Here is a 23,706-nt window from a genome sequence, read left to right as displayed (position 1 = left end):
GGTTATATACATAATTTAACTGCTTGTTACATTACTTAAATCAGCGTTTCTCATTGTTAATCAAATTTGTGCAAGTTGACTTTACTCTTTTCGATTTGCCAAAGTTGGTTATCATTTGCTGGGTTTCTCCTCATGTCTGTATTTTTCCCCCCTATCGCTGTAGATTTGTTTTGTGCTCAGCTGTAAACACAATTATTCCACCACATTCAAGTTTCCTGTTCAAATTTTCCCAAGTGGAAAGCATTTATGAAATAGCATCATATCATTACCACAAAAGTTAAACTGAAGACTGTCTTTTTTGGACACACAAAAAGTGCAAATTACACAATACTTTTATTAAATACGCTCTCAAAGACAGTGTTATACTGATTATAAAACATTAACACATTACACTGACTTAAAACACCTTAAAATGAATATTTTTGATACAAGGCTCAAATGTCTAGTGTTCTTGATGGATGCTGTTTGAACTTGATTAACCTTTTGACGTGTTCATATAACCATGATACAGACATCACATACTGGCTCTTAGATGAAGAGGTAAGACTCAAAATAATCTGATTAGAGGTTACAGTTAACGGAACAGTCTGCCATGTGAACTATGGATAGTGGAAACTTCAAAATCCTTCAAGTGTCGTAATATTTAGTTGCTTAGGGTGGACGATGCAGAGCTCTTGCTGTCCGTCTCAGAATCTGTCTCCTCGCCGCCGCTGCCTGCTGCTCTCTGAGCTCCTGGTATGGACCTGGATGTCTCCGTCCTCCCTTGAGGCTCTGCTGTTGCTCTGATCGGACACGTCTGTGGTGGCGGACTGCTTACCAACGCTGGGATGGTCTGCAGAAAGAAATGAAAACCACTGAGTGCCACAGGACGGTGTAACAATCATTCTGCAGTTTTTTTTTTCCTTTTTAACTGAGACATGTATGACCTGTGAGAGCTTTTACAACCCACCAGTGTTTCCTGGTTCCTCATCAGCTCTTCGATCTCATTGTTCCAGCCGAGCATTTCGGCAAACTTCCGCACAGTATCCTCCAGGTTTCCTAGCTCCATGTGGTCCCCTCGCCGGAGCGGGACCTTCTCAAAGGGACCCACAGCATGTCGGTTCAGGAGGAGACGTGGCACAGTGGAGCGCACCGTGTTCACCAAGCTGGCGAATGGCTCAATCTGAAACATTTTATTTAACATTTAATGGAATGTGCCTTTACACAAACAACCCGTTTTTACTATGATATCATATTAAAGTTTAATGTTTACCTGCAAAGACGTGCCCATAATGATGAGCAGGTCAGCTTTTGGGAAATCTTTAGTGTGCAGGAAATACTTCTGAGGAAGGTCTTCTCCAAAAAACACAACATCTGGTTTGACCGTTGCGGCACAAAATGTGCATATGGGGACGTTGTCATTCATTATCGCACGCTGTTAGACAAAAAACACGCAGGAAAGATTAATGTGGCATCAAGCGCATGGAATTCATATGTCATATAAAGAGGCATACGAACCTTGGCCTCTTCAGCGGGGTAAGGAGTGTAGCACAGGTGACACGAAGCAGTGGCAAAACTTCCATGAGCTTCTACGAGTTTTTCATCAGGGATGCCACACACTGAAGGTTTTCAAATATGATCACATTAGGAGCGAAACAGGAACATTAATGCAAACAATCTGAGTTTGACTTTAATAAAAGTCAAATAGGACAAACAATAATGAGGGGGAATAAAAATCTTACTCTAGCTTCCTCAAGACAAATCTTAACATCAGGCGTGCTGACTGAAATCCTTTACATAACAAGATATTCCACATAGTGAGGGTTTATAATTATTGTTAATTAATTGTATTTTTGGTGGGTTTTTAGGGGGATATCTAAAAGGTGTTTTTTTAAGCACAGTGTTGCAGTTTGCCCAGATGTCTCTGGAACTTCTTTAAAAAAAACAAAAAAAGAAACAAATTATAACATTGATTTTAACTGCTAAATATACTTTTAGGCCAAGGAATTCAATAACGGCAACAAAAATTTGCTTGAACCGACTATGACACAGGAGACAGGAGAACAGGCAGCCAGCTTTGGGTCCTGCAGAGCAGCTGTCATCAGTACCTTTGTTTGAATATGAACTCTCAAGATGTGCTGCTTTAGAGCAGTGGCGGACCAAGTTCTCACCTTCTTCTGCATTCAGCTACAGAAAAGATGCCATTGCAGTTGAGGGTTGTCTTAATGTTGATACGCTGCTTGTAAAGAGAAAGCCAGTGTTGATGGCGTTTCTTCGATCGCTTATACAAAATCACCCACAGAGCACAGATAACATCACTTGCTGTACGGGGGAAACCTGTTTTTCCTGCACTGGATTCCTTGGCCTTGAAAAAGTAGATTTAGCTAAACTCAAATTTATTTTTAGCTGCAGCCACTTTGTAAAACCCGAGATAGCCGCTACATTGACAAATCCCCCCCCCCCCCCCCCCCAAAAGGTAAATTAAATTACACATCTTCTCTGACTAATGCACTGAAGAACTCACAGATAGCTAAGTACACTGAAAAATGAAAGCTGCCAAACAGCAGTGGACAGGGAGCCCCTTATTCACCTTATTAGACACCTTATTCTTAAATCGTCATAACAACAACCCTTTAAAACCCATCCCTGCTGGCAGATGCTTAAATAAAAAAGGCAGCTAAATCTTCCAATCCTGTAGCTGGATTTTTCAAAAAGTCACATCAATGGTAATGAGGCATCTCGAGCTTAAGTCAATCCACAAACCACTGAGCAGCTTCAAAACAACACTGATGCTGTAGACCAACTGTTTCTCACTCACATTTCTCCAGTCCATCGATGTTCTGGGTGTACAATCGGAGCAGGAGGCCTTTGTGATGAAGCATGCGGATGAAGTAGTGTATGTAGTTTGGACGATGGCTGCCAGGATACAGAGCCTTAGCCAAGGAGAAGAACGGCTGCGGGTCATTGGAGAAGTAGTCGATGTTGAAAATGGCTTCTGGGTATGGGATGTTATACTTTTCCAAGTTTGCGTAAAGACCTGTTCCTGGAGTCCTGAAAAGTTGGTACATTGGTACATTCTGAAACACTGATTTTCTGAGGTTCAAGTAATGCAGATAAAAGTGAGCCAGTGGTGGATTTCTTATGGACAAGAAGGGTGAGCTGCTAAACAGCTTTCACAGTGAAAATCTGCGGATTGGTGAGGTTTTAGACACCAACCTAAAGTCTGGGATCCCACTTGCTGTGCTGATTCCTGCTCCAGCCACCACCACTACATTCTTACAGCGGCCGAGCTTCACCAGCCGAGCCACAGATGCCAGGCCTCCCTGGGATGATGACTTAACAGCGGGCGAAGATGGAGCAGCCTGATCAGATCTTGGTGCAGAGGGCTGAGGTGCCGGCACAACATCACTGCTGGCTTTGGGAACCTTTCCTTTACTGCAGAAAAAGACAGTGTGTGCTTTACTTTGCAGCTTTTATTATTTCTTTTTACAGTCTCGTGTCACATGGACCACACCAACATTACTTTAGACAGTTATCAGTCAGGCCATACCGCCAAGGTGGTGTAATCTGCCCCAAATTCATTATGTTTCCGCTCATTGTTGCAGAAAGGACTCTCTTCAGCACTGTGAGTCCTAAACTCCTCATGAAGTCCGTGTGTCATTGTGTTTCATAAAACAGCGCTGAACTTCAGTAAGCGTTTTCCGACAGTGGTGCATGAGATGCAAACACTGGCTGTTAAATCTTTCACCTGGTGGCTCAAAGAATAGAGCAGTATGTAGTAATGCAGTGACTTCACAGCTAGTGAATGGTCCTACATCCTGCATGTTCTACTCAAAGACCAGTCACCTCAACCAAAAGGAATCTCAAACAGATCTGCGATCTTCAGCACAAATCCAGCATCCATCAATATTCTATTAGAATTATAGCTGTCTGAGAAGGCCAGCATGCCTCAGAATATTAACACATCTTTAAATGACAAAATATTCATAATTTCATCTCTGTCTCGTTTCCCAAATGTTAACCAACAGTAAAACCCACAGAATCAAACAAAAGGATTTAAACTGAGTGTAAAGAAACCAAGAATCAAGTTATTTTGGTGGGCGTGGGCTGAAGCATACCTTTAAAAATAATAATTAGTTCATAGGCAACCATTTCACTGCTAGACACAAATACTTGATATGAACACTTCTGTACATAATGATGATGATCATGCCTCAGTTTTAAAGCATATTAAGGCCACACTGCTGCAACACTTGCACTCCAATTTCTTGACCATATTATATTTTTAAAACCTGATTATTTTTATTTAGTGCTCATAGCATAGTGACATTTCTATGTATATATTAGTGAATGAGGGCCATTGTCTTGATGTTTCCTGATGTTCCTGTGGAAAAATGGCTTGAGAGAGCCAAAAGTTCTCCAAGACACATTTTCCTATTAATTAATACACTGCTGTACTGGACTTGTGTGATAACTGGTTTTCTTTATACAGGATCACTGTTACATGTCCTTACCCTGTAAATAAAGCATCCTGTCCACTCACACTCATCTGACTGAGATTCTGAGCCAATGCCGAATCAGTTTGCTTCCTCCTTTGTTTTCCATAAAGGCTCGGCCCGGAGTCCGGGGGCTCTATGTGATTGGTGTGCCTGGCCTGAGAGCTGCGGGTTATCCTGGTGACTGAAGCTTGGGAGGTCTTTTTATCCCAGCTGGACCTGGACCTGTTCATTCCAACACCTGTTGGTGAAAACAATACACAAATTAAGCTTCAGTGACTGTTCATGAGCTGTAATTCAAATGTCTTCCCTGTGTCTTATTTGTATAAGATTTGTCTGTGTACTGATAGCACAATGTACTTTTTTTAAAGAGGCAATTCATAAGCTTGTTTTTTTCCCAATGCACATTTTCCTTTCAATTCACAACTTTTTCTGCTAATTAGTTATTAAGGTGTATTCTCTGATTTTCCTTCCTTCTCCTCCCATATTTAAAAAGCTGTTACACTCGAATCATCGGGGCATCCTTTTCTCTTCAGTTCCTCTACACACCAAGAAGCTGAAATGTTTTAAAACTGTCAACTCTTGAACAAAAGGTAATGACTGCAATATATTTACCCCCCCAGCAGCTATGCCAATACAACCCACAGCTGTGGCAGCTTTACTGTTCAGTCAAAGCAGAGAGAGGAGCTGTGAGGTGGGGGGTGAGAGTTAAAAAGAGGGGGAGCAGAGGTGAAAAAGAAGCGTAGGTTGACTGTGTGTCAACAAACCCAGCTGGGAGAGAAAAGAGGATGCCCCCTAACAGCCCCCACAAATGGGCAGACAGGGGTGAGGGGTGGGTGTGGGTGTGTTCAGAGATAAATGATACAGAGGCAGGATTCAATAAAAGGTAGCAGAGGAGAAGAAGAGGACAGAGAAGGGAGGAGGGGGCTTCTCCTCCAAGCTATTCTAGGCCTTCAAAGAACTTCCACGAGGAATGACCACAGAGAGGTTGTGAACAAAAAAACAAAAGACGTACAACCCATAAAACAAGTCCATTTCAGAAAGGGATGGGAGCAACAGGGAGATACAATGCACCCTCCTCCAGAAGCTCTTTATCACCCTCCAGAGGTGAGAGGAGAAGAGACACCTCTGCAGGACACTACTTTGCTAAAACTACAAAAAAAAAAAAAAAAAAAAAAAATTAGCATTTAAAGGCTTGAAGCAAAAAATAAAAATTAAAAAAAAAAAAAAATGCAACTTTTTTTCCTCTTAAAATAATGCATTAGTGATAAAGAACATGTTAAAGTTCACATTCATCAACCTGCTTTATATTTTAGACACATTCTTTCCCTCCATAAAAGACTGAAGCTCCCACATTACCTAAAGAACTATTAAAAACAGCAGGAGGCCGAGGGTCTTGGCTTTGTCTGGCCCCCTCTCAAAAAGACACTGCTGAGTACAGGCAATATATCACCAGCCCAATTATTAAGATCTCGCACAGACCGTGTTGTGTTGCAGCACTCAACTCAACAACGTGATATTAACTCTTGTAGCAGAATCACATCTGGAGATGCTGCACAAACTGCTGTAGTGAACCTTAAGTTTAGCAAATGACTCTGACCTCTAAACTTCAGAAACAACTCTGCCACAAAAGGTCCACAAAGTCATTTATTATGACATCAAACTGACTTTGACTTAAATGTTGATTTTAATTTTTTTTCCCAATCTAGAGAAAAGTCTAAAAGTTCCACAGATGCTGTTATCACTCTTTAATGACAAATAAATCCCTGAATAAATGACAAAAGGCTTAAAACGGATTTGAGTGCCCCCTTCTCTTTGCTTGGCCTTTCACTCTGCTTGTTCTCGCTCTCCCTAGTTGAAAATCTGAGCCCAGAGAGTCCCACTACCAGACCACCAGGCCTGTAGCTGCTCATATGAGGGTTACAGTCATCTAATTAGGGATGAGGACACCTCACTGATCACTACGAAACCCCCCCCTAAAAGAAAGTTAGGCTGATTGATAATCCTTTTAACATATAAAGAGACTGAGAGCAAAGGCCAAATGCCAACCAAGAAGTTTGTATAAAGGGAACAAAGGCAACAGCATCCCCACGACATTTACTGATCAGTAGGTAAACAAGTTCTACCTAAATACCGTGTTAAAAGCAACACAAATAGAGATAAATCAAAGGAATAGTAGAGTAATTTATATTTTAAAAATAAAAAAACAGCAAACATTTCCATAAGGAACAGGATTAAGAGTGTTAGTTTCGTGTTTAGTTTTGACATTCACAGTGCAATAATGTTAAAGCTGCTTAGGTATGTTTTTATGATTACATCATCGTAATGGTGCTGCAGTTTATCCATTTTCTGTGAGCGGTGCAACTGAAACTTCAAAGAAAGGCTCAGCTGTGTCTTTGATTAAATTTAGGTATGTTTAATGAGGGGCTTCCCCCTGCAGCCCCGGCATTTAACCCTCCACTTGCAGCAGAGTTGACAACTGCCGACTCTGAACTCTGCCCCCTCCCCATGCAGGCACAGCAGCCTGGTCTCCATAGAAACCACTTCATTACTTAATTGGAGAGGCAGCAGCTATATGTCCTCCCACCCCACCTGCTCACTAATGACATATCACTCTATGTAGCATCTTTGTTGGACTCTCAATTGACACAAAGCAGCAAGTCCTAATTTGTGCTGCTATATTGTTTGCATGTAGAGAGGAAGGTGGGCGGTGGAGAGCTAAATTTGCCCAGCAGGTCGATGGCTGAATAATGACTCTTGCCTCGCTGCTCCTCTGAAGACTCACTCGCCTTAAATTAAGAACTAATGAGCTATCGATACAAGCTTATAGCTTGTACTGAACAACCTACATCACTTTAAAATTCAAATGACATTATTTTCACACTGAGAATAGTGAAGCTTAGTAATAAGAAACACTTTCTAATTAAATAGTTTAATTCTACATTATTTTCACTCCATATGAAAAAAAATAATAATTTCAATAATTTGAAATATGTCCAAAAATGTTTGAAAAGCAAAGTGTGGTCACTTGAAGGTGAATCTATGAAAATCCCAAAGATAACACAATTTGACAGACATAAAATGTTTTTTTTTTTTTTTTACCAACAAGGTGAGTCACAACAGGAAACCGGATAAGTGGAGGACCAGAGAAGAAGTGGCTAGAATAAACATGATCTACAAGAGTTAAACAGCATCTGAAAGCTGTGTCTTTAAGAAATAGGGAAAAAGAAAAATCCAGGACCTGAGATGTACATCTCTCACCTTAGTTGATTCATCTACTGTTCACTGAAGTCTCACCAGAAATATTCTCAGAAAGGATGGCTGTCTAGAATCTATTCTTAAGGAAGGGAAACAGGGAGAAAACGCTGAGGTAGCCAAATTACACAAGAACGGCACTGAAAATCAGTGGCAACAGGTCTTACGGCATGATTAATGCAAATTTGAAATTTCTGATTAAAATTGTCGTCAATATGTTTGAAGAACCTAAGGAGAGAGGTACAACTGTGTGTCTACAGTCATCTGTAAAACATGGTGGAGGCTCTGTTAGTGCTGTGTTACACACAGTGAGGGTACACTGTCACCTGCTGGCACTTCTCAAGCATTACACATAAAATTTTAGTAAACAAACTAACCACAAACTAGGACTGTGCAAGCACCAAATTTCTATCTCAGTTAGAAATTTGGCTTGAGTTAATTATTAAAAACAAAACAATGCAAAAACAGTGACAAAAATAACCAAGATTCTTGCCATAATAGAGAAGCCCAACCATAAAAATGAATGAAGAAACCGTGGTTGTGGATAAATGTTAGACCCCCAAGTAAAGGCGGACACATATGGCACCAACAACATAGGGATAATTTCAGCTACACTGTGGTAAGTGCAATGTATTGACTACAAACCTCTGTATTCTCCAAACTATATCAGTAGAAACTGATATAGTTTGTACCAGTGGGCTGGTTTGGATCTGCTGTGGTTTTATACATTTAAACAATTTTAGGGTGCAGACTAACACCTGTACCAAGTGCAAACATTACTGGTTTTTTTTGTTTGTTTGTTTTTTAATAATTCACTGGAGAAAACAAACAAAAAAAAATAAAGCACTTTGGGTAAACAGTCAAGGGTCATATGAGCATCACTTTCCCCTACATTTAGATATACATGAATCTGTTCTGTGTCTAAATCATTTCTAGCAGTCACATTTTTAACTCATGGCTATGAAAACACTGATGTTTATGTGTTTTATAGGATAGTTTGGTGATATCACAATGATCCAACAACTTTAAATTCTGAGGAAGTTCTCCTGGTCCAGGGGTGGGCAACTTCAGGCCTTGAGGGCCGGTGTCCCTGCAGGTTTTAGATGTGTCCTTGATCCAACACAGCTGAGGCCTGGAATTGCCCACCCCTGTCCTAGTCCATGAATGCAAAGGATCCACTGATCCAGACACCCTTCTGTGTGTTTTTATTTCTTTATTTCAAAGCCCAAATACTTGTAAGTGTTAAAATGACTATATTAGATATTTACTTTTGAAACACAGGAAATGGGTGTACAAGATGAGCCTGGTGTCAAAAATGATATGATCCTTGAAAATTGACCCAGAAATATGTTTTTAAACATTTAACAGAAAAATTCCAGTCCCAATTTGTTTATGAAACATATTAAAAATAACAAAGTTGACCAAAGTGTTGCACATGAAACTGATAGTTACACAAAGTAAGATGCACCACGCACACATGCCCACACTTATCAGTAATTAACACAAAAATGCAAGAGACAATACATCAGCTTAAATATCTAAGCTTTCACGCAGACTTTAAAGTCAAAGAATAAACATGAGTTTGAAGGCATACTAAATGTCTAAGGTGGGAGCCAGTTTAACATGAGGTGGGAAGCAACTTATTCAACAATTTAGGGACTATAGCTGAGAAAGTTCGACTTCCCCTCCCTGTTCTTAAGGCTAGTGTTTGTAGCTGGTTAGCAGATCTTAGGGCCCTTGGAGGCACATAAGGCGTTAAGAGATAAGCAATATATGGTGGGTTCAACGCAAAAAATAAATCTTAAAATCAATCCTAAGATGCAGGGGAAGCTACTGAAGAGAGGCCAGATCAGAGGAATATGTTCCATCTTATGTTTTCTGTTAAGAAGGTGAACAGCAGCATTTTGAACCAACTAAAGGTGTGAAAGGTAGGCCTGATTTACACCAACAACAGTTGAGCTGTAATAAAAGCACATATAACATCCAGGGTGCCAATGCTTAATTCTGTTTCTCTGTCACAGGTGTTGATTTGCTTTTTCTGGATAAACCCCGATGTATTTTGAATGCTTGTATCTCAGAAAATCTTTACACAGTCACTAAAATGATGGGGGAGACATGTTAGTGTGAAACTTTCCACATTTTGGAAGCAGACATCTAGATAGGCCTACCACTTTCTCAGAGAGGAAAATCAGCCCTTTCTTCGACTTAGCACAAGTGCAAACTACGTCAGATCACACTGAAAATGTGGAGTTTTAATTCACTTGAAGGGCCCGTGGACTCGTTTCATAAAACTGTATGTGGATCCATTTAGTAAAAAAAAAAGAAAAAAAAAAAAGCTTTCCCTAAAATCAATTTGACGTCATTTCGCTTCATTCTGCAGGAAACCATGGGAATTGATATTAAAAGATGGAAGTGCAGTGGTAACACTAACAATAATGCCACTGAAAGGTTATACGAGGGCTTCATTTCATTTGCATGTCATTAGCTACCTGTGTCTTTCCAGACGGCAGAGGTTCTGAATGACGAGCAGACGACGACGACACACTGCAGACTTTTGTTGAGCCACTCGTGATGTTTTACATCCAAAAATATAAACAAAAACTTTCGAGCTTCCCGTAAAATGTTAAAGTGTAGCCCTCCAGCTGCGGCAGCCAAACAAACAGCTGTTTTAACTGTATTAAGGGTGTCTCCTTCTTCTCAAAGCCATACAGTGAGGTTGCACGCAGCCTGAACGGGAAGTTTTTACAGAGCGAGCTGTCACTCTGCTGCCGTTTCCGGGTACTAAATTACTATGTACGAATACAGGCGGGAAACTGAACAGGAGTCACGTGACACCACGTTTCCGGTAAAGTCCTATTCAAATTAATAGTAGGTCTAAAAGTCACCCAGCGATACATTTTGGATGTTCAAAGAGGTGTTTGTAATCTTTTTGGAGGCTGTAGCTTGATTTGCTGATATCATACAGAGAGATGTTTCCTTTATTTAGCCTGTGCTCACAAACATGTGACAAGACCAGTAAAGACACAAGCAAAAAATAAAACTTGGCCCTGATTAAACCCCCATATTATAGTACTGTAATAGTTAAAAGGAATAAAAACAAAACTATAAATTAATTTAAAAAATGAACCAAAACTAAACATTTTGTAAATATAAAAACTACCATGATTGACTACAACAGTAGTTTCTCTTTGCCAACATAGAAAGGCTGTGTTTGACAGCACTCATTGGATTGATCGATACGCAGAAAAATGGGAAAGTCCAAGGAACTCAATTAAGATCTAAGAAGGAGAATTATAGATTTATACAAGTTGGGAAAGTCTCTTGGAGCCATTTCTAAATAGATTACAAGATCATTAATTCAAGATCAACAATTCAAACATCTTGTTCTGGCAAGACAAGGTAAGATATTCAGATCTGTCATCTGTTTGTAATGTCTGGAAAAGAGCCAAACTGTTACCCTCAGACGACAGGAAAAGTTTAGGAACAACCCAGCAGCCACCAAGGTTCAAACCTGCCATAACCTGGAAACTGCTGAAACATCAATGTCCTCTGCCCACAATTAAGTGAATTTTGCATCTTATGGAACAAGAGTGTGTCAGTCAAGAAACAATCCCCTGCTCTAGAATCAACATCTTCAAGCTTGACTGAAATTTACAGCTGTCCATGCTGTCCAGCTGTCCTCTGAAGAAAAGTTTTATGGTCAGACAAGGAAACATCTGAGCTATTTGGCCACAATGACAAGAGGAATGTTTAGTGGAGTAAAGGTGAGGCTTTTAAATCTGCAAAGTCTGTACCAGCTGTCAAGCATAGTGGTGGTAGCATGTTGTTTGCAGCTGTTTTGCTACCAGGGGTACTGGTACATTACAGAAAATGGACAGAATAATAAAGGAGAACTCCCTTTAAATTCTTCAAGTTTACCTCAAATCAACAGCTAGATAGTTGAAACTTGGACAAAATTGGGTGTTTCAAATGGACAATGATGACAAAGACATATCAAAGCTGGTTTTGGAGTGGAAAATGCAGGCAAACATTAAGCTGCTATAAACGTCTTTCCAAACCTTTCCAAACCATAACTCTATTGAAAATGTGCAGACTACACCTGAAAGTTAGGTCCATGTATCAAACCAACAAATTTCAATTAACTCTACCAAACGTGAAATGAAGAGTGGACAAATATCCAACGAAAGCTGTAACCAAAGCTTTTTGATGGCTACCAAAAGCATCTGGTCAAGGTGCAACTTGCTAAAGGAGATTTAACCAAGTATTAGTGAAGATCTATGAATATGCAAGCCTGTATGTGTACTTTTGACCGAGTGTGGATTAGACTACTCCAGAGGTAGGTAACTCCAGGTCTCGAGTCCTGCAGGTTTTAGATGTGTCCTTAATCCAACACAGCTGATTCAAATGGCTAAATTACCTCCCCAAAATGTCTTGACATTCTCCAGAGGCCTGGGAATGAACATTTGATTCAGGTGTGTTGAAACGAGGTGATGTCTAAAATCTGCAAGGCACACGAGGCCTGGAGTTGCCTACCCCTGGACTACTCTTATCTTAATGTTGTGATAAATGTTTGGATAACTTTCACAAACTCTGTGACAAGATTTAAAATACAGGACCTATACCCTTATTCACTTCAGCTCGGTTGATACTAAGTTTTGTGTATATTTCTAAAATTAATAGCTTATTATCATATTTCATACCACGTTTCACCTTTATGCCTTTACGCATAGAGGTTGCATTTGTTTTCAGGTGAGACGTGACCATCTATTTAAGACAGACGATCTCTGGTAAAGCTAAAGATGTACGTCACTTCCGCCTCAAAGGGAGGAGGCGGTCTCGAGGTATTTATGTCCGTGTCCCATCCCACCAAAGTCTGGTTGTGTTTTGAGGCTGCGTATTATTTAAACCAATTGTTTCTATTACATATAAATGTATATTTCGAAATACGGTGTTCCCAATCATATCCAAAATAATAACATTTTTTAAATGTAAAAACAACCCCCTGTACACTTCTTAACCGTTTAGATATAATCGGAAAACACTATTTAGGTTCTTAAACGTAAGGGCCTCACTGCATTATGAAATTATGCTAATTAATTTCGGAAACATGTCAAAAAGTGGACTAAAATTATAAACAGGAACAGTCTAATTTTAGATCCAGTACTTGTGAGCCGTGTGTTTTTCTCACACGGAGCAGCAGCTGGGGATCCATCTGCAAACAGCGCGTAACTCTGTGTCTTTTTATGGGTGGAGACTGAGGTCCTCCTCCTCCACCTCCTCCTCCAAAAAGAGACAGACAACACAAGCCCGCTTCGCCATCAGCAGCTTCATTGTTGAGGATTTTGGTCCTTTTTAGAAATAACTGTGGTCATTTTTTAAAAGAACACAGCCTTCCCCAAAAGTGGGTCGCTCTCTTTGCTAGCTGTACGCTCGCGCAAGGTAAGTGTTGGGTTAGCTGTTTGGGATTCAGTTTGTTTGATGACAGTCAGCCATGAAAACTTCAGCAGAAGCACGAGCGTCACTTTTGAAAAGAAAAAAGGAAAAGAAAAACACCTCAGCCATATTTTCTTAAAACAACTCCCGAGCAAAAACACCGTAGACCCTTACTTTATACGGGACGGCTAGTTTAGAAATGACGACGCACTGTCGACTATTAGCGGGGAAAGCTGCTAAAAGTGGCGTTTCCCTGCGGAGAGATGTGACGTTTGAGCTAGAAAATTCTACAAAATAACGTTAATCAGCGCGTGGCGTTCAGGCTCCGCGTATAAGTCACACAACTATGACGGTTATAAAGGTTAGTAATACAAGTTAGCGTACTCTTCGAGTACTGACTGGAAGTTACTGTCGCGTTTTGCACGTAGAGCTCGATCTGTTTGAACCCTACACAGAGTTGTTTCTACGACAGCTTTCTACTGTTATCCGGCGTTTTGTTTACAACCCATTTAAAGAAGATGTCTTTTGAGCAGGTTTTTATAAGTTCTTAATGGTCTGTTTTTGAAATGGCCCTTTATTTATTATGTTTGTTGTTTTGGCCAACGTCTGTTCTGAAATAGGCTTGTGCAGACATGAAAATGCTTTAAATAGTTGTGCACAAATTAATGATTGCGCACTAACGAATTCAACAATAGAACTGGAGTGATTTGGAGTGAAGGTGTACACAGTTCATATTTTATCTCGTTGTGCTTTTTTTTTTTTTTTTTAACCTGCTCTGCGAGAAACACCTGAACAGGTCCACCTTGTTTTAAGGAGACGAAGCACGCCTAAAGCAAGCTCCTTTATTTTCTGTACACATTGTGCATCCAGCAGCCCAGTTATTTACAGTGACGTTGTAAGTTAAAGCTCTCTTTGTAGGCTGTCCTACATTCATACATATTTTATTTGGAAGAAAGGCTTTCAGTAAGCTCAAAACATTGTCACAGACGTCAAAACTTACACCAACGTGTTTGTGGTGGAGCAGTTTTGCACTATGTACTTTGTTGTTCATAATGTTAAGGACATAAACTGAAAATACAGCAACTTATCACATTCAGCATTACAGCTAAACGTGCTTCAACATGCACGGAAACACTTCAGTCAGTAAGAAGATAACTTTCAATAGTTTCAGTGGGATTTTTAAGTTAAGGCAGTCTCTGTTTAGCTGTAGTTCAGTACACTTCATATCTGCGTTGCTGTGTGACATGTTGGTAATTGTGTCACTTATTTTCCCAGAGAGATGAGTCAGGCAGAGCAGGCGCCTTCGGACATGCCTGCATGCCATGAAGATGAGCCAGCAGCTGCAGGTAAGTATAGCGGGACACCTCCTTTGACATATGCTAACACGTCTTTTAAGCTTAGCATAGTAGCCCACTGTTTGGTTAAAGATGTACATGTGGGGGAAATTATATGTAATTAGGGCTCTTTTTGCCACAGTGATCAGCTGTTTCTCCAGGAATCAGCTATTAAGGGCACTGTAATTTTATTAAAATTTGATTAGCGGATGTTCACAGGGTAGCCTGTATACAACAAAGAGATTTTAACTGCTCTGTTTGAAATCCTCATGTCATTTTGCTCCAGTTTGTCAAAACTGGGAAATGTTATAATTAAATATCTTGTATGAAGGGGGAAAGTCGTAATTGCTGTTCCACACCGCCAACATGGTTTCTATAATACCATTGCTGTACTGTGCAACAGTGTGGTCTACATTTATACTCTTGTTGGTGCGTCACCATTACTCTGCCAAAGTCCAACTCTTTGTATTGGACTTTTATCTAATAAATCTTGAACAGCGGTTACTTTTACAGAAACACAGGTAGGGCTGTGCCATATCATTGATATTGTCGGCAATAACAGTGGTACAAATTTTTAAAATAGATAAAAATATCATGTTATGATATATTTTCTGTGTTTCTTGGTACTCACAAAGAGACTAGCCAGGAATGCGTGAGAGCAAGAGCTTCCTTTTAGCCTCCAGTGACAATTTAGTACCTATTAAGGGAGGTACTCCAACTGCCTCTAAAATGTCACAGTACTTTGCAAAATATGCAAGAAAGCAGTTTCTGCTAAAGCTGGCAACAACAAACTTGTTTCACCACTTGAGGCAAAAACACACCGTTGAGTTCAGCCAGGTTATAAAAGAGGAGATGCTAACACCTGTGGATGTGTGACCCAAATGTCAACATATGACTCCACTGAGCCTTGCTAGTTGCACTTCATATGACAGGAAAAGCAATCAGTAGATGGAAATTACTGATGTTGTTACATGGTGAAATAGCAGGTTTTGAAACAGCTGGTTCATCCCACATATAGAAAATACTTCAGTTTTCATTAATTTTTTTTATCATGTGACAGTTTTGTGCAGGTCCTAAAGAGTTATAAGGTTACATTACTTTATTATTAGCTATTTGCTTTGAATTTCCAGTGAAAAGCACAACCTAGGCTAATTTTGGGCTAAAATTTGTCTTCTGCTCTGTCACTGAATACAATGTCGTGTCACTGCTATAGTGCTGCTGCTGCTGCTTGTGCCAACTTGTTTCAGTAGATTTACATTTTAAATTAGGAAGTGTGTCATTAACTATAATAGCTCGTTGGAAAAGAAGAATGGAAAATGCCTTTTATTTACTTACACTTATAAATTCTGCTGGATGTAAGCATCAGTAAAATGTTCACCTTTCTTTTTTAAAAATTTCATCAGAAATTTTATTGCAATTTTTACCCCAAGTAGGACTGGTAGAATGGAACTGTTATACTCTTAACTGAGCACTCAAGGCACTTTTTACTGAAAGACACACACACACACTTATACTGCATTTTTTTGTCACATGCCTTCAAGAGCTTTTGTAACAGTCACACACGTGCAAGCGCACGCACGCAAAGACATGCACAAACACACACGCAGAGACTCCAGCAGATGCATTGGGGCAATTTGGGGCTCAGTTTCTTGCCCAGGGCCACATCAGCATATGGACTGGAGGAACTGGGGATCAAGCTAGCTTCCAGTTGGTGGATAACCTGCTTTATCTCCTGAGCCCCAACCACCAGTTACAATATCATTATGGCTGTTGATTAGATTGTAATTTGAAGGTTTCAGCCTGGGTTCTGGGACATCTTGAGTAAATGATTATATATTTAAATAAACAAAAATACAAAAATTAATCATTAATAAACATGATAGTTTTAATTTTATATATATATAGCACCAAATTACGAGCAGTCACCTCAAGGCGCTTTATATTTTTAGGCAGAGGAATCTACAGTAATACAGAAAAAACCCCAGCAATCAAATGACCTCCTCTGAGCAGACACTTGACAACAGTGGGACGGGAAAAACTCACTTTTAAGAGGAAGAAACCCCTTCCTCAGCCATCTGGTGCAATTTAGGGCTGCCACGATTAGTTGACTAGTCACGATTACGTCGACTATCAAAATTGTCGACGATTGATTTAATAGTCGACGCGACATTTGAAGCTTTGTAAGATCCCAAAAGACGCAGGAATAAGTAGTAGGATTTAAGAGTGTAATAACGGACTGAAACAGAAGATGGCAGCACTGCATGTACAAGGATGCCAGCTGCCGTTAAACCCCGAAGAAGAAGAAGTAGCAGCTCTGTCCCAGAATTCATAGCGCAGCCCAGCTCAGTTTCCAACAATGGCAGCAGCTACTTAGTTTTAATATTACTCTTATTATTCTTTCTGGGTTACAAGATAAACGTTTAACATATTTTCAAGCGAGAATGTAACTTTGTAAACCTCAAATATCTGCTCAGTTTATCAAGACACCACATATTTTCAAAAGCGTTCCGACGTTTTCGGAGACATCTGTTACCCACTAGCTCGATAGCTAGCCGGGGGCAAGGCTCTCTAGAGCCGTGAGAACACCGGACACTCGGCAAATCGTTTTCGAAACCCACCGCTGTCTTTCACTACTCAGATTAAACATACATAAGTCACTTAGATAACTTAAAAATGTTATTGTTTGGCTTTTTTTAGTATTTTATTTGTTCCTGAGATTAAAGTTATAGTTTTTACACAGCTGAATAAACGTCAAGCAGACAACCTGTTATCAAAAGTGTGAGACACTCGAGAATATACTCCGGTGTCCTGTTATATTTTAGATAGCAAGGAGTTTATTAAACTTCACTGAAACAATCTGCAAATTTCATAAAAATTTAATAAACTATCATCTTGTCTTTATTTTTAATTAGCACATACCTTAAACACTTAAAGCTGTAAGCTAATGATAGTTATATAAGAGCAGATGCATGCTGGTGCAATAAGCTGTAGGTTTTACGTCCAATGGATGCATGATCTGATTATTCCAATCAGACCAATCGGTGACTAGTCGACTATCAAAATAATCGTTTGTGGCAGCCCTAGTGCAATTATGTCACAAATAATTTAGATTTATATGTGAAGCAAGAATTGTTGCTGTGGGTGAAGTGTTATTTTGTGTAATATAGTTCAGGATGGCTCAGAGGATTTAAAAAAAAAAAAGTAAGATGGTATTTTTGATGTTTCTAATCAGACAACAAGGACCATCCAGTGGCTCAGCCGGGCATGTTCGGCAGATTGGCGGGGGGCTTATACGGTGCCACCAAGGGAGCTTTGGGAGCAACAGTAGGCGGTGTGACCTGGATAGGAGGAAAGGGTCTGGACCTCACCAAAACTGCTGTCACCTCCGTAGTCGCCGTGCCTGTGATGGGAGTAGGACTGGTTAAAGGGGGAGTGTGTGCTGTCGCTGGAGGAGTGACTGCTGTCGGCTCTGCAGTAGCCAGCAAAGTTCCTATAGGGGGAGGCAAAAAGAAGGACAAGTCTGACTGATGCAGAGACGCTCAGTTGAGTGGTAACGCTCGCACGGCGTTTCACCTGATTCAGCACTGTTGAGCAGGAAAAGAGCAACGTGGGACTCAGAAGTTCAGTGTGCACGTTTTGCTGTTGGTTTTGTTTTGTTTAGTTTCATGTGTGTGTTTGTTGGTAAAACCTACATCCATAAAATTAAATGGCTTTTTTTGTATAGAGCGGCATAATAAACACTCCACTGCTGCTGTTAAATGCAAACACCAGACCTTTCGCCTGTGCCAATAAAATGTTCGTATGATGTTCAGTGATGGTCCGCTACACTGCTTCCATTAGTAACTTTTGTACGGGAGGAAAACCAGCACTTATGAAGTCAAATTTACTTGCAAGACAATCAGCGATCTGTGATTATGTGTTTATTCATATTTTACTGTTAACTGGCAAACACTGTTACTTTATGTGGAAATTCTTAGTGTGTCATTTTCCTTCATGTCCTTTCATTTAATCAGTTGTTCACAAATCAGAAGATATGTCTAATCAAAGATATATCAGACCTGTAAAAGTCATTGCTGGTTGTTGATATTTCATTGGTGGGTTTTTGACCGATGTCTCTTTTTTTTTTCCTGTATTTTTCAGCTTAGTGAAATGTTTTGTGCTGTCATACCGATCCTGATTTATTATAATAAATACAGCATTACAGTCTAAAATTCAGAGCTTGTTAATTGCAATGAAACCTTTTCCTGTTTCATACATTCACTACTTCTGTTATCTAAACATTTTTCCACACACTGTCTGCAGTCCAGTAAAGTTTTCATCAGTGCTTTGTTTGTTTTTTGATTGTTACTTTGTTTACTGCTGTGTGGTAAAAAGCTGACAGCTGGATTTCTTGGAATTACATTCTCAGTTTCAAGTGTACATTTTAAGCTGAAAACCTGTGAAAGTGCATACCTTTGAGCTCCAGTTAAGTAGCTTTCAGGCTTTGTATCATGGAGAACTGATGTTCCACAGCTTTTGTATGATCAGTGTTACAGATTGTTAGAAGCCTTTTCAAACATGGCAAATATATACTTAGGAATTTTTTTGTAATAAAATATCTGAAAGTCATTTGTTTTCTGTTTCCTCTGTTACTAAATAAGCTTTAATATATGTAAGACCAAATTATTGCATTTACTAGCGTTACACTATTAATACATTTGTGATTTAAATTCAGAACTGCACCAACATCTCTGAACATTCATCAATATATTTTGTAAAATTCATGTCACGGTTTAAAGCAGCCTTAGTCGTCCTTCATGTTTTTGTTGTACTTTACTAATGTTACTTTAAATAGGGGGCTTTAACATTTATTTTATTTTTCTTCTACCAGTATTTGTTCATGTTTTTTTTTAAGCACACTGAAAAGGCACAATTTTTATTATTTATTTATTTATTTTTCAGTTTATAACATACACTTCAGTAACTATACTTTGCTAGTATTGGGTTGGACCCACTGTTGTCATCAGAACTGCTGTTTCATAAGATAAATTCAATGAGGTGCTGAAAATTACTCATGATTAAATAAAATTACTCATACAACATGACGGAGTTACTGCTGATTTGTCAGCTGCACATACAGGTGTGACAGTCTCCCATTCAACCACATCCAAAAGGTGCTTTACTGGATTGAGCACCTTAGAATCTCTCACCTTATTATCTTATCCTACTGGCATCTGAATGTTACAGCCGAAATCAAATCCCTCTCTCCATCATTTTTCCATGCCATGTAGTCACTGGATTTTTCCAACCATTTTCTGTAAACCTGAGAGATATTTGTGTCCAAGTAGGTCAGCAGTTTCTGAAATACTCTGACGAGCGTGTTTAGAACCATCAACTATGCCACATCCGAAGTTTCTTAAATAATCTGTCTTCATTGTGATGATCAGTTTGAACTTTAGCAGACCACCTTGACCACTTGCACCTGCCTAAATGCATTGGGTGGCTGTCGTGCCATTGGCTGATTAGATTTTTTCATTAGCGAGTAGTTGAACAGGTATACCTCACAAAGTGGCTGGTGAGTGTGTATTACGCTAATCTGTCTGAAGAGTTTAAACTTTCTGCACAAATTTTACCTTAGTTTATAATTTGGAACATAAATTACGTTGCAAATTTATTTAATTTCTGTTTACTTTTGATCTCCCCAGTCCTGTCCGTCTGGTCTCTATGTGTTCCGCCTCCATGTTGCCACGTTCATCTCATCGTCCCTGTGTCTCCCCAATCTGTCATGTCTCAGTATCTGTTGTTTAGCTTTTGGTTTTTGTCACCTGTTTACCAGTTATAATGCTGTGATTTTGAGTTTAGTTCTGCATTCTGGGTCCATATACCTGCTTACAGATTTGCTGTGAACCAATATCTAATATCTTGTATTTTTGTTTGTTTTGGATGATTTTGCCAAAATCATCCAAAACAAACAAAAAAAACAAGAAAAAAATTAACAGATAACAGACACCTTCCCAAAATCATTTTGGGAAGGTGTCTGTTATCTGTTAATTTTTTCTAAAAATTTTCTTAAAATAAAGGGATGTGGTTGGGGAAAGATGACTTTTTGTATTTTATGTAGGATTCATTATAAAGGCATGACTTGGGTACTACAGAAATTGGTTCTCCTTTTTAGGAATGTCACTGGTAAAAAAAAAAAAAGGTATAGTACAAGCAAAAAACTAACTAATTTACATCATGTTGGAGCCAATACTTCTTTAATATAAATCTCAATGACATGATTAAACATATTTCTTCTACAGCACACTTGAATTCTTTTCTACTACATTATAATCTAATTTCCACTTCATACTACTAATAACCGTTTTCATGTTGCAGATTTTTTTAGCTTGTTGTTCTCAGCAAAGTTCTTGAGGTCAAGCTGTTAACTGCTCGGGAGCAGTTATGATCAGTGGCCCAGAGGAAACCACAGTCTTTGGTTCATTCGTCTTCTGGTCTTCAGCCTCGACATCTCTCTCTACACATGGAAATAGAAACATGATCAGATTGAAGATCATTTTGCATTTGAATCTTAGAGACTATGAATTTATATCTTACTTGTCCTGTGGCATGCTGGCTCACAGTTGGCAAACTGTCCACTAACACACACGGCTGTGCTACAGTGAATGTACAGCTGAAGGAATAAGGATAAGCGTGTTGGTTAAAAGGGAAAAATATTTAGTTAGTGCAGAAACACTGCTCAAACTGATGTACTAATTACCTTTTCATGCTGTGGGTCTATTCCCTTCTGTCCAATCTGGTCCTTTACTGAGGAACCCACAAAGGTGAACATTTTGAAAACAAAACGCCGGTAATGACTGGGGAAGTCCAGGCCAGAGTTAGCACCCACTGGTACCAGTGAGGACACGTAATTATCATCCCGGTTTGGACATCTGGATGGAGTGCATGGAGAACAATTTTATTTAAGAGAACACTAGCCAACCGTTTTTTTGTCTTCAGCAATACCAGCTATGGGTAAGATCGATTATAAATAATATACTGTGTGTCCACTACAGACGAACCTTTCAGCTTATTAGATTATTGGATGATTTATCAAAACCATGTCTTTATTTCATTCCCAAATATTAATAAAATTATTTTCTTCAAAAATCTAGCATTAAATGCATTTTGATAAAAATTCTACATGTTGTCACAAACAGGACTGAGTACACTGGTATCTTATTTACCCGTCTATCAGAATGTCCCACTGGGGGAAGGTGTGAGGGAAAGGGCTTGTGGTTACCCAACAGCGACCAAGAGTCAAGACAAGCATCGGATCTGTCTTTTTGAGGAGCTGAACCTCCACATACACAGGGTCCCTCAGGACTTTGGTCACAGGGTAGTCTGCTTCCGTATAGAACAAAGTATAGGCCACATCCACTGTGAGAACAGAGACGTCAATTATTATTACAAGATTTTACATTATCTTGCAAACGAATGGACTCTTTTAAGTTGGAATACACTTACATTCATTACAACCCTTTGTAAGGCATCGTCCATTGGCCAACCTCAAGACTACATCAGTGCGTCCCATAGCAGAAACTGGCAGAGGGGGATTTTGTATTGGTAGGATTTCTACAATCACAGTTTCAACCTTGGTGCCGATGTACCTACACTGGAAGAAGAAGCTGAAAAAGAAAATGATATCATGCAGTCCAAAACTTTAATTTAATGCCAGGACACTCTAAAATGTTTACTTACTCAAAGTGACTGTCTCGGGTAATAGATCCACGAGGCCCAACCCCCACCTGATATAAGGAAGTCATTCTGTTCGTATAGATTATTCCACCAGGCTCCTCCTGCAAAAGGTTAAATGTGGTTGGTAAGATAACAATATTTACAAATATACCCTGCCTGACTGGTGGAAAAGTAGGAGAATACACTGTTTTACCATAAAGGTGGTGCCACAGGCAGTAACAGGAAACTGATATATGGCAAAGGCTGAATTGGAGTCAACATATGAACAGCCAGGACCACCTGCTTCCAGCGTGGTTGTCTGGAGGTCAAGGTGGGGTAGAGTAACATCTTTGGCGACAACAACAACGAATTGGGCATCCCGAGTGCACTGGACAGTCACTGGTGATAAAAAAAAAAGTAGGCAGATAAAGGATTTGATGTTGCTGACAAACTGTAAACAACATAAAGATTAAGAACACCACTTTTACTTGAATATTTTTAGTGTAATCAGACTTCAAGGTTTTGTTGACAACAGCTTTGGATCAATTAATATAAGCCATTTATTAGATAAAAAACCCCAAAAAAACCTCACCTGCCTTTCCAAAGTAGCACTGATTGCCATCAAAGCAGCATTTTATGGATTCACACTGAGCACCTGAAATACCAGTAGTTCCACAAGGGACTCTCACACTTCTTTCCACATCACAGCTCTGAGCAGGTGGCAGCGTTGGAGGCACCTTTGGATTATTTGGGACATTTGGTTTTTGGGGAAAGTAATCATTGGATACTTGAGGAAAAGGTGGGACAATGGGATGCAATGGCCGGGGAGGTGGTCGAGGTTGCTGGGGATTTTGTGGTATAGGAGGGATGAACGGTGGTATAGGAGGGATGAACGGTGGAGGTGGAGGTGGAGGAGGAGGCGGAGGTTGTTTCTTGGGAATCTGCCACGGAGGAGGCTGGTATGGCGGAGGTGGAGGAGGAGGAGGAGGTTGAGGCTTTTGAGGATCTTGCGGTGGAGGAGGTCGGTATGGTGGAGGGATCTGAGGGTTCAGGGGCTTTGGAAGAGGATGAGGAAGAGGATGGAATGGTGGAATTGGGTCCTGGGTTTTCTGCCACGGAGGAGGACGGTACGGTGGAACTTGAGAGTCCTGGGGTTTCTGCCACGGAGGGAATGGTGGAATCTCCTGAGCCTCCACCTCTGTCCCAGCTAAAGAGCCTAGCCAAGCTAGTGCCATGAAAAATTTGGCACTCCAGAACTTTGCCATGGTTTCTCAGCTGTCTGATCTGGACACTTCCAGTGCACAGTTTCAGTCAGCTGTACCATTTATTTGCTACCAACCCTAAAGTTTTTTTTTCTTATAAACCCACCTCCTCGGTCAAAAAAAAACACCAATCAAAGCTTAGCAACTTTCGACAGTCAGAAACATTTAAATATCTGTTGACAAATCCAAAATCTGGGTCACACAAACCTTTTAAAGGTCTTCATAGCCTCAAATTGTATCTGTCACCAAATG

General features: G+C 39.8%; 3 protein-coding genes across 5 annotated transcripts; 1 reads left to right on the top strand and 2 right to left on the bottom strand.

Annotated features, from left to right (window-relative positions):
- Positions 1-314: 314 nt before the first annotated feature.
- LOC146515700 (NAD-dependent protein deacetylase sirtuin-3) lies at positions 315-13,030 on the bottom strand. 2 transcript variants are annotated; one of them, XM_085168027.1, is made up of 8 exons: positions 12,919-13,030; positions 4,494-4,716; positions 3,196-3,414; positions 2,798-3,030; positions 1,498-1,598; positions 1,253-1,414; positions 950-1,162; positions 315-832 (listed from the first exon to the last, which is right to left on the bottom strand). In XM_085168027.1, the coding sequence occupies exons 2-8, from the start codon at positions 4,706-4,708 to the stop codon at positions 644-646; spliced, it is 1,332 nt and encodes a 443-aa protein (XP_085024153.1). In that variant the 5' UTR covers positions 4,709-4,716; positions 12,919-13,030; the 3' UTR covers positions 315-643. The 2 variants fall into 2 exon arrangements, with proteins under 2 accessions (XP_085024153.1, XP_085024152.1); XM_085168026.1 differs by lacking the exon at positions 12,919-13,030 and adding an exon at positions 10,220-10,523.
- On the top strand, positions 13,029-22,315 carry tmem263 (transmembrane protein 263). 2 transcript variants are annotated; one of them, XM_085168043.1, is made up of 3 exons: positions 13,029-13,169; positions 14,439-14,509; positions 17,730-22,315. In XM_085168043.1, exons 2-3 carry the CDS (start codon positions 14,443-14,445, stop codon positions 18,023-18,025), a joined length of 363 nt encoding a protein of 120 aa, XP_085024169.1. In that variant the 5' UTR covers positions 13,029-13,169; positions 14,439-14,442; the 3' UTR covers positions 18,026-22,315. The 2 variants fall into 2 exon arrangements, with proteins under 2 accessions (XP_085024169.1, XP_085024171.1); XM_085168045.1 differs by lacking the exon at positions 13,029-13,169 and adding an exon at positions 13,508-14,058.
- LOC146515698 (zona pellucida sperm-binding protein 4-like) lies at positions 19,760-23,508 on the bottom strand. The gene is made up of 8 exons (XM_085168018.1): positions 22,785-23,508; positions 22,407-22,591; positions 22,217-22,314; positions 21,983-22,143; positions 21,703-21,895; positions 21,237-21,408; positions 21,074-21,149; positions 19,760-20,993 (listed from the first exon to the last, which is right to left on the bottom strand). Exons 1-8 carry the CDS (start codon positions 23,455-23,457, stop codon positions 20,893-20,895), a joined length of 1,659 nt encoding a protein of 552 aa, XP_085024144.1. The 5' UTR covers positions 23,458-23,508; the 3' UTR covers positions 19,760-20,892.
- Between the last annotated feature and the right edge of the window lie 198 nt (positions 23,509-23,706).

This window comes from Neolamprologus multifasciatus, chromosome 7 (genome assembly GCF_963576455.1).
Source record: "Neolamprologus multifasciatus chromosome 7, fNeoMul1.2, whole genome shotgun sequence".
Taxonomy (NCBI): Eukaryota; Metazoa; Chordata; class Actinopteri; order Cichliformes; family Cichlidae; genus Neolamprologus; species Neolamprologus multifasciatus.
Note: the sequence above shows the minus strand (reverse complement) of the source record. Positions and strands in the feature narration are given on the sequence as shown.

Coding starts and splice junctions, on each gene's coding strand:
- LOC146515700 (XM_085168027.1), bottom strand. CDS start 4,708: ATGAACAGGTCCAGGTCCAGCTGGGATAAAAAGACCTCCCAAGCTTCA. Junction 1,599..2,797: donor CATCGATGGACTGGAGAAAT/GTGAGTGAGAAA, acceptor GAAAACCTTCAG/TGTGTGGCATCCCTGATGAA. Junction 1,415..1,497: donor ACCCCGCTGAAGAGGCCAAG/GTTCGTATGCCT, acceptor TTTGTCTAACAG/CGTGCGATAATGAATGACAA.
- tmem263 (XM_085168043.1), top strand. CDS start 14,443: ATGAGTCAGGCAGAGCAGGCGCCTTCGGACATGCCTGCATGCCATGAA. Junction 14,510..17,729: donor AGATGAGCCAGCAGCTGCAG/GTAAGTATAGCG, acceptor GTTTCTAATCAG/ACAACAAGGACCATCCAGTG.
- LOC146515698 (XM_085168018.1), bottom strand. CDS start 23,457: ATGGCAAAGTTCTGGAGTGCCAAATTTTTCATGGCACTAGCTTGGCTA. Junction 21,896..21,982: donor TACAAAGGGTTGTAATGAAT/GTAAGTGTATTC, acceptor CTGTTCTCACAG/TGGATGTGGCCTATACTTTG. Junction 20,994..21,073: donor GCCAGCATGCCACAGGACAA/GTAAGATATAAA, acceptor TTCCATGTGTAG/AGAGAGATGTCGAGGCTGAA.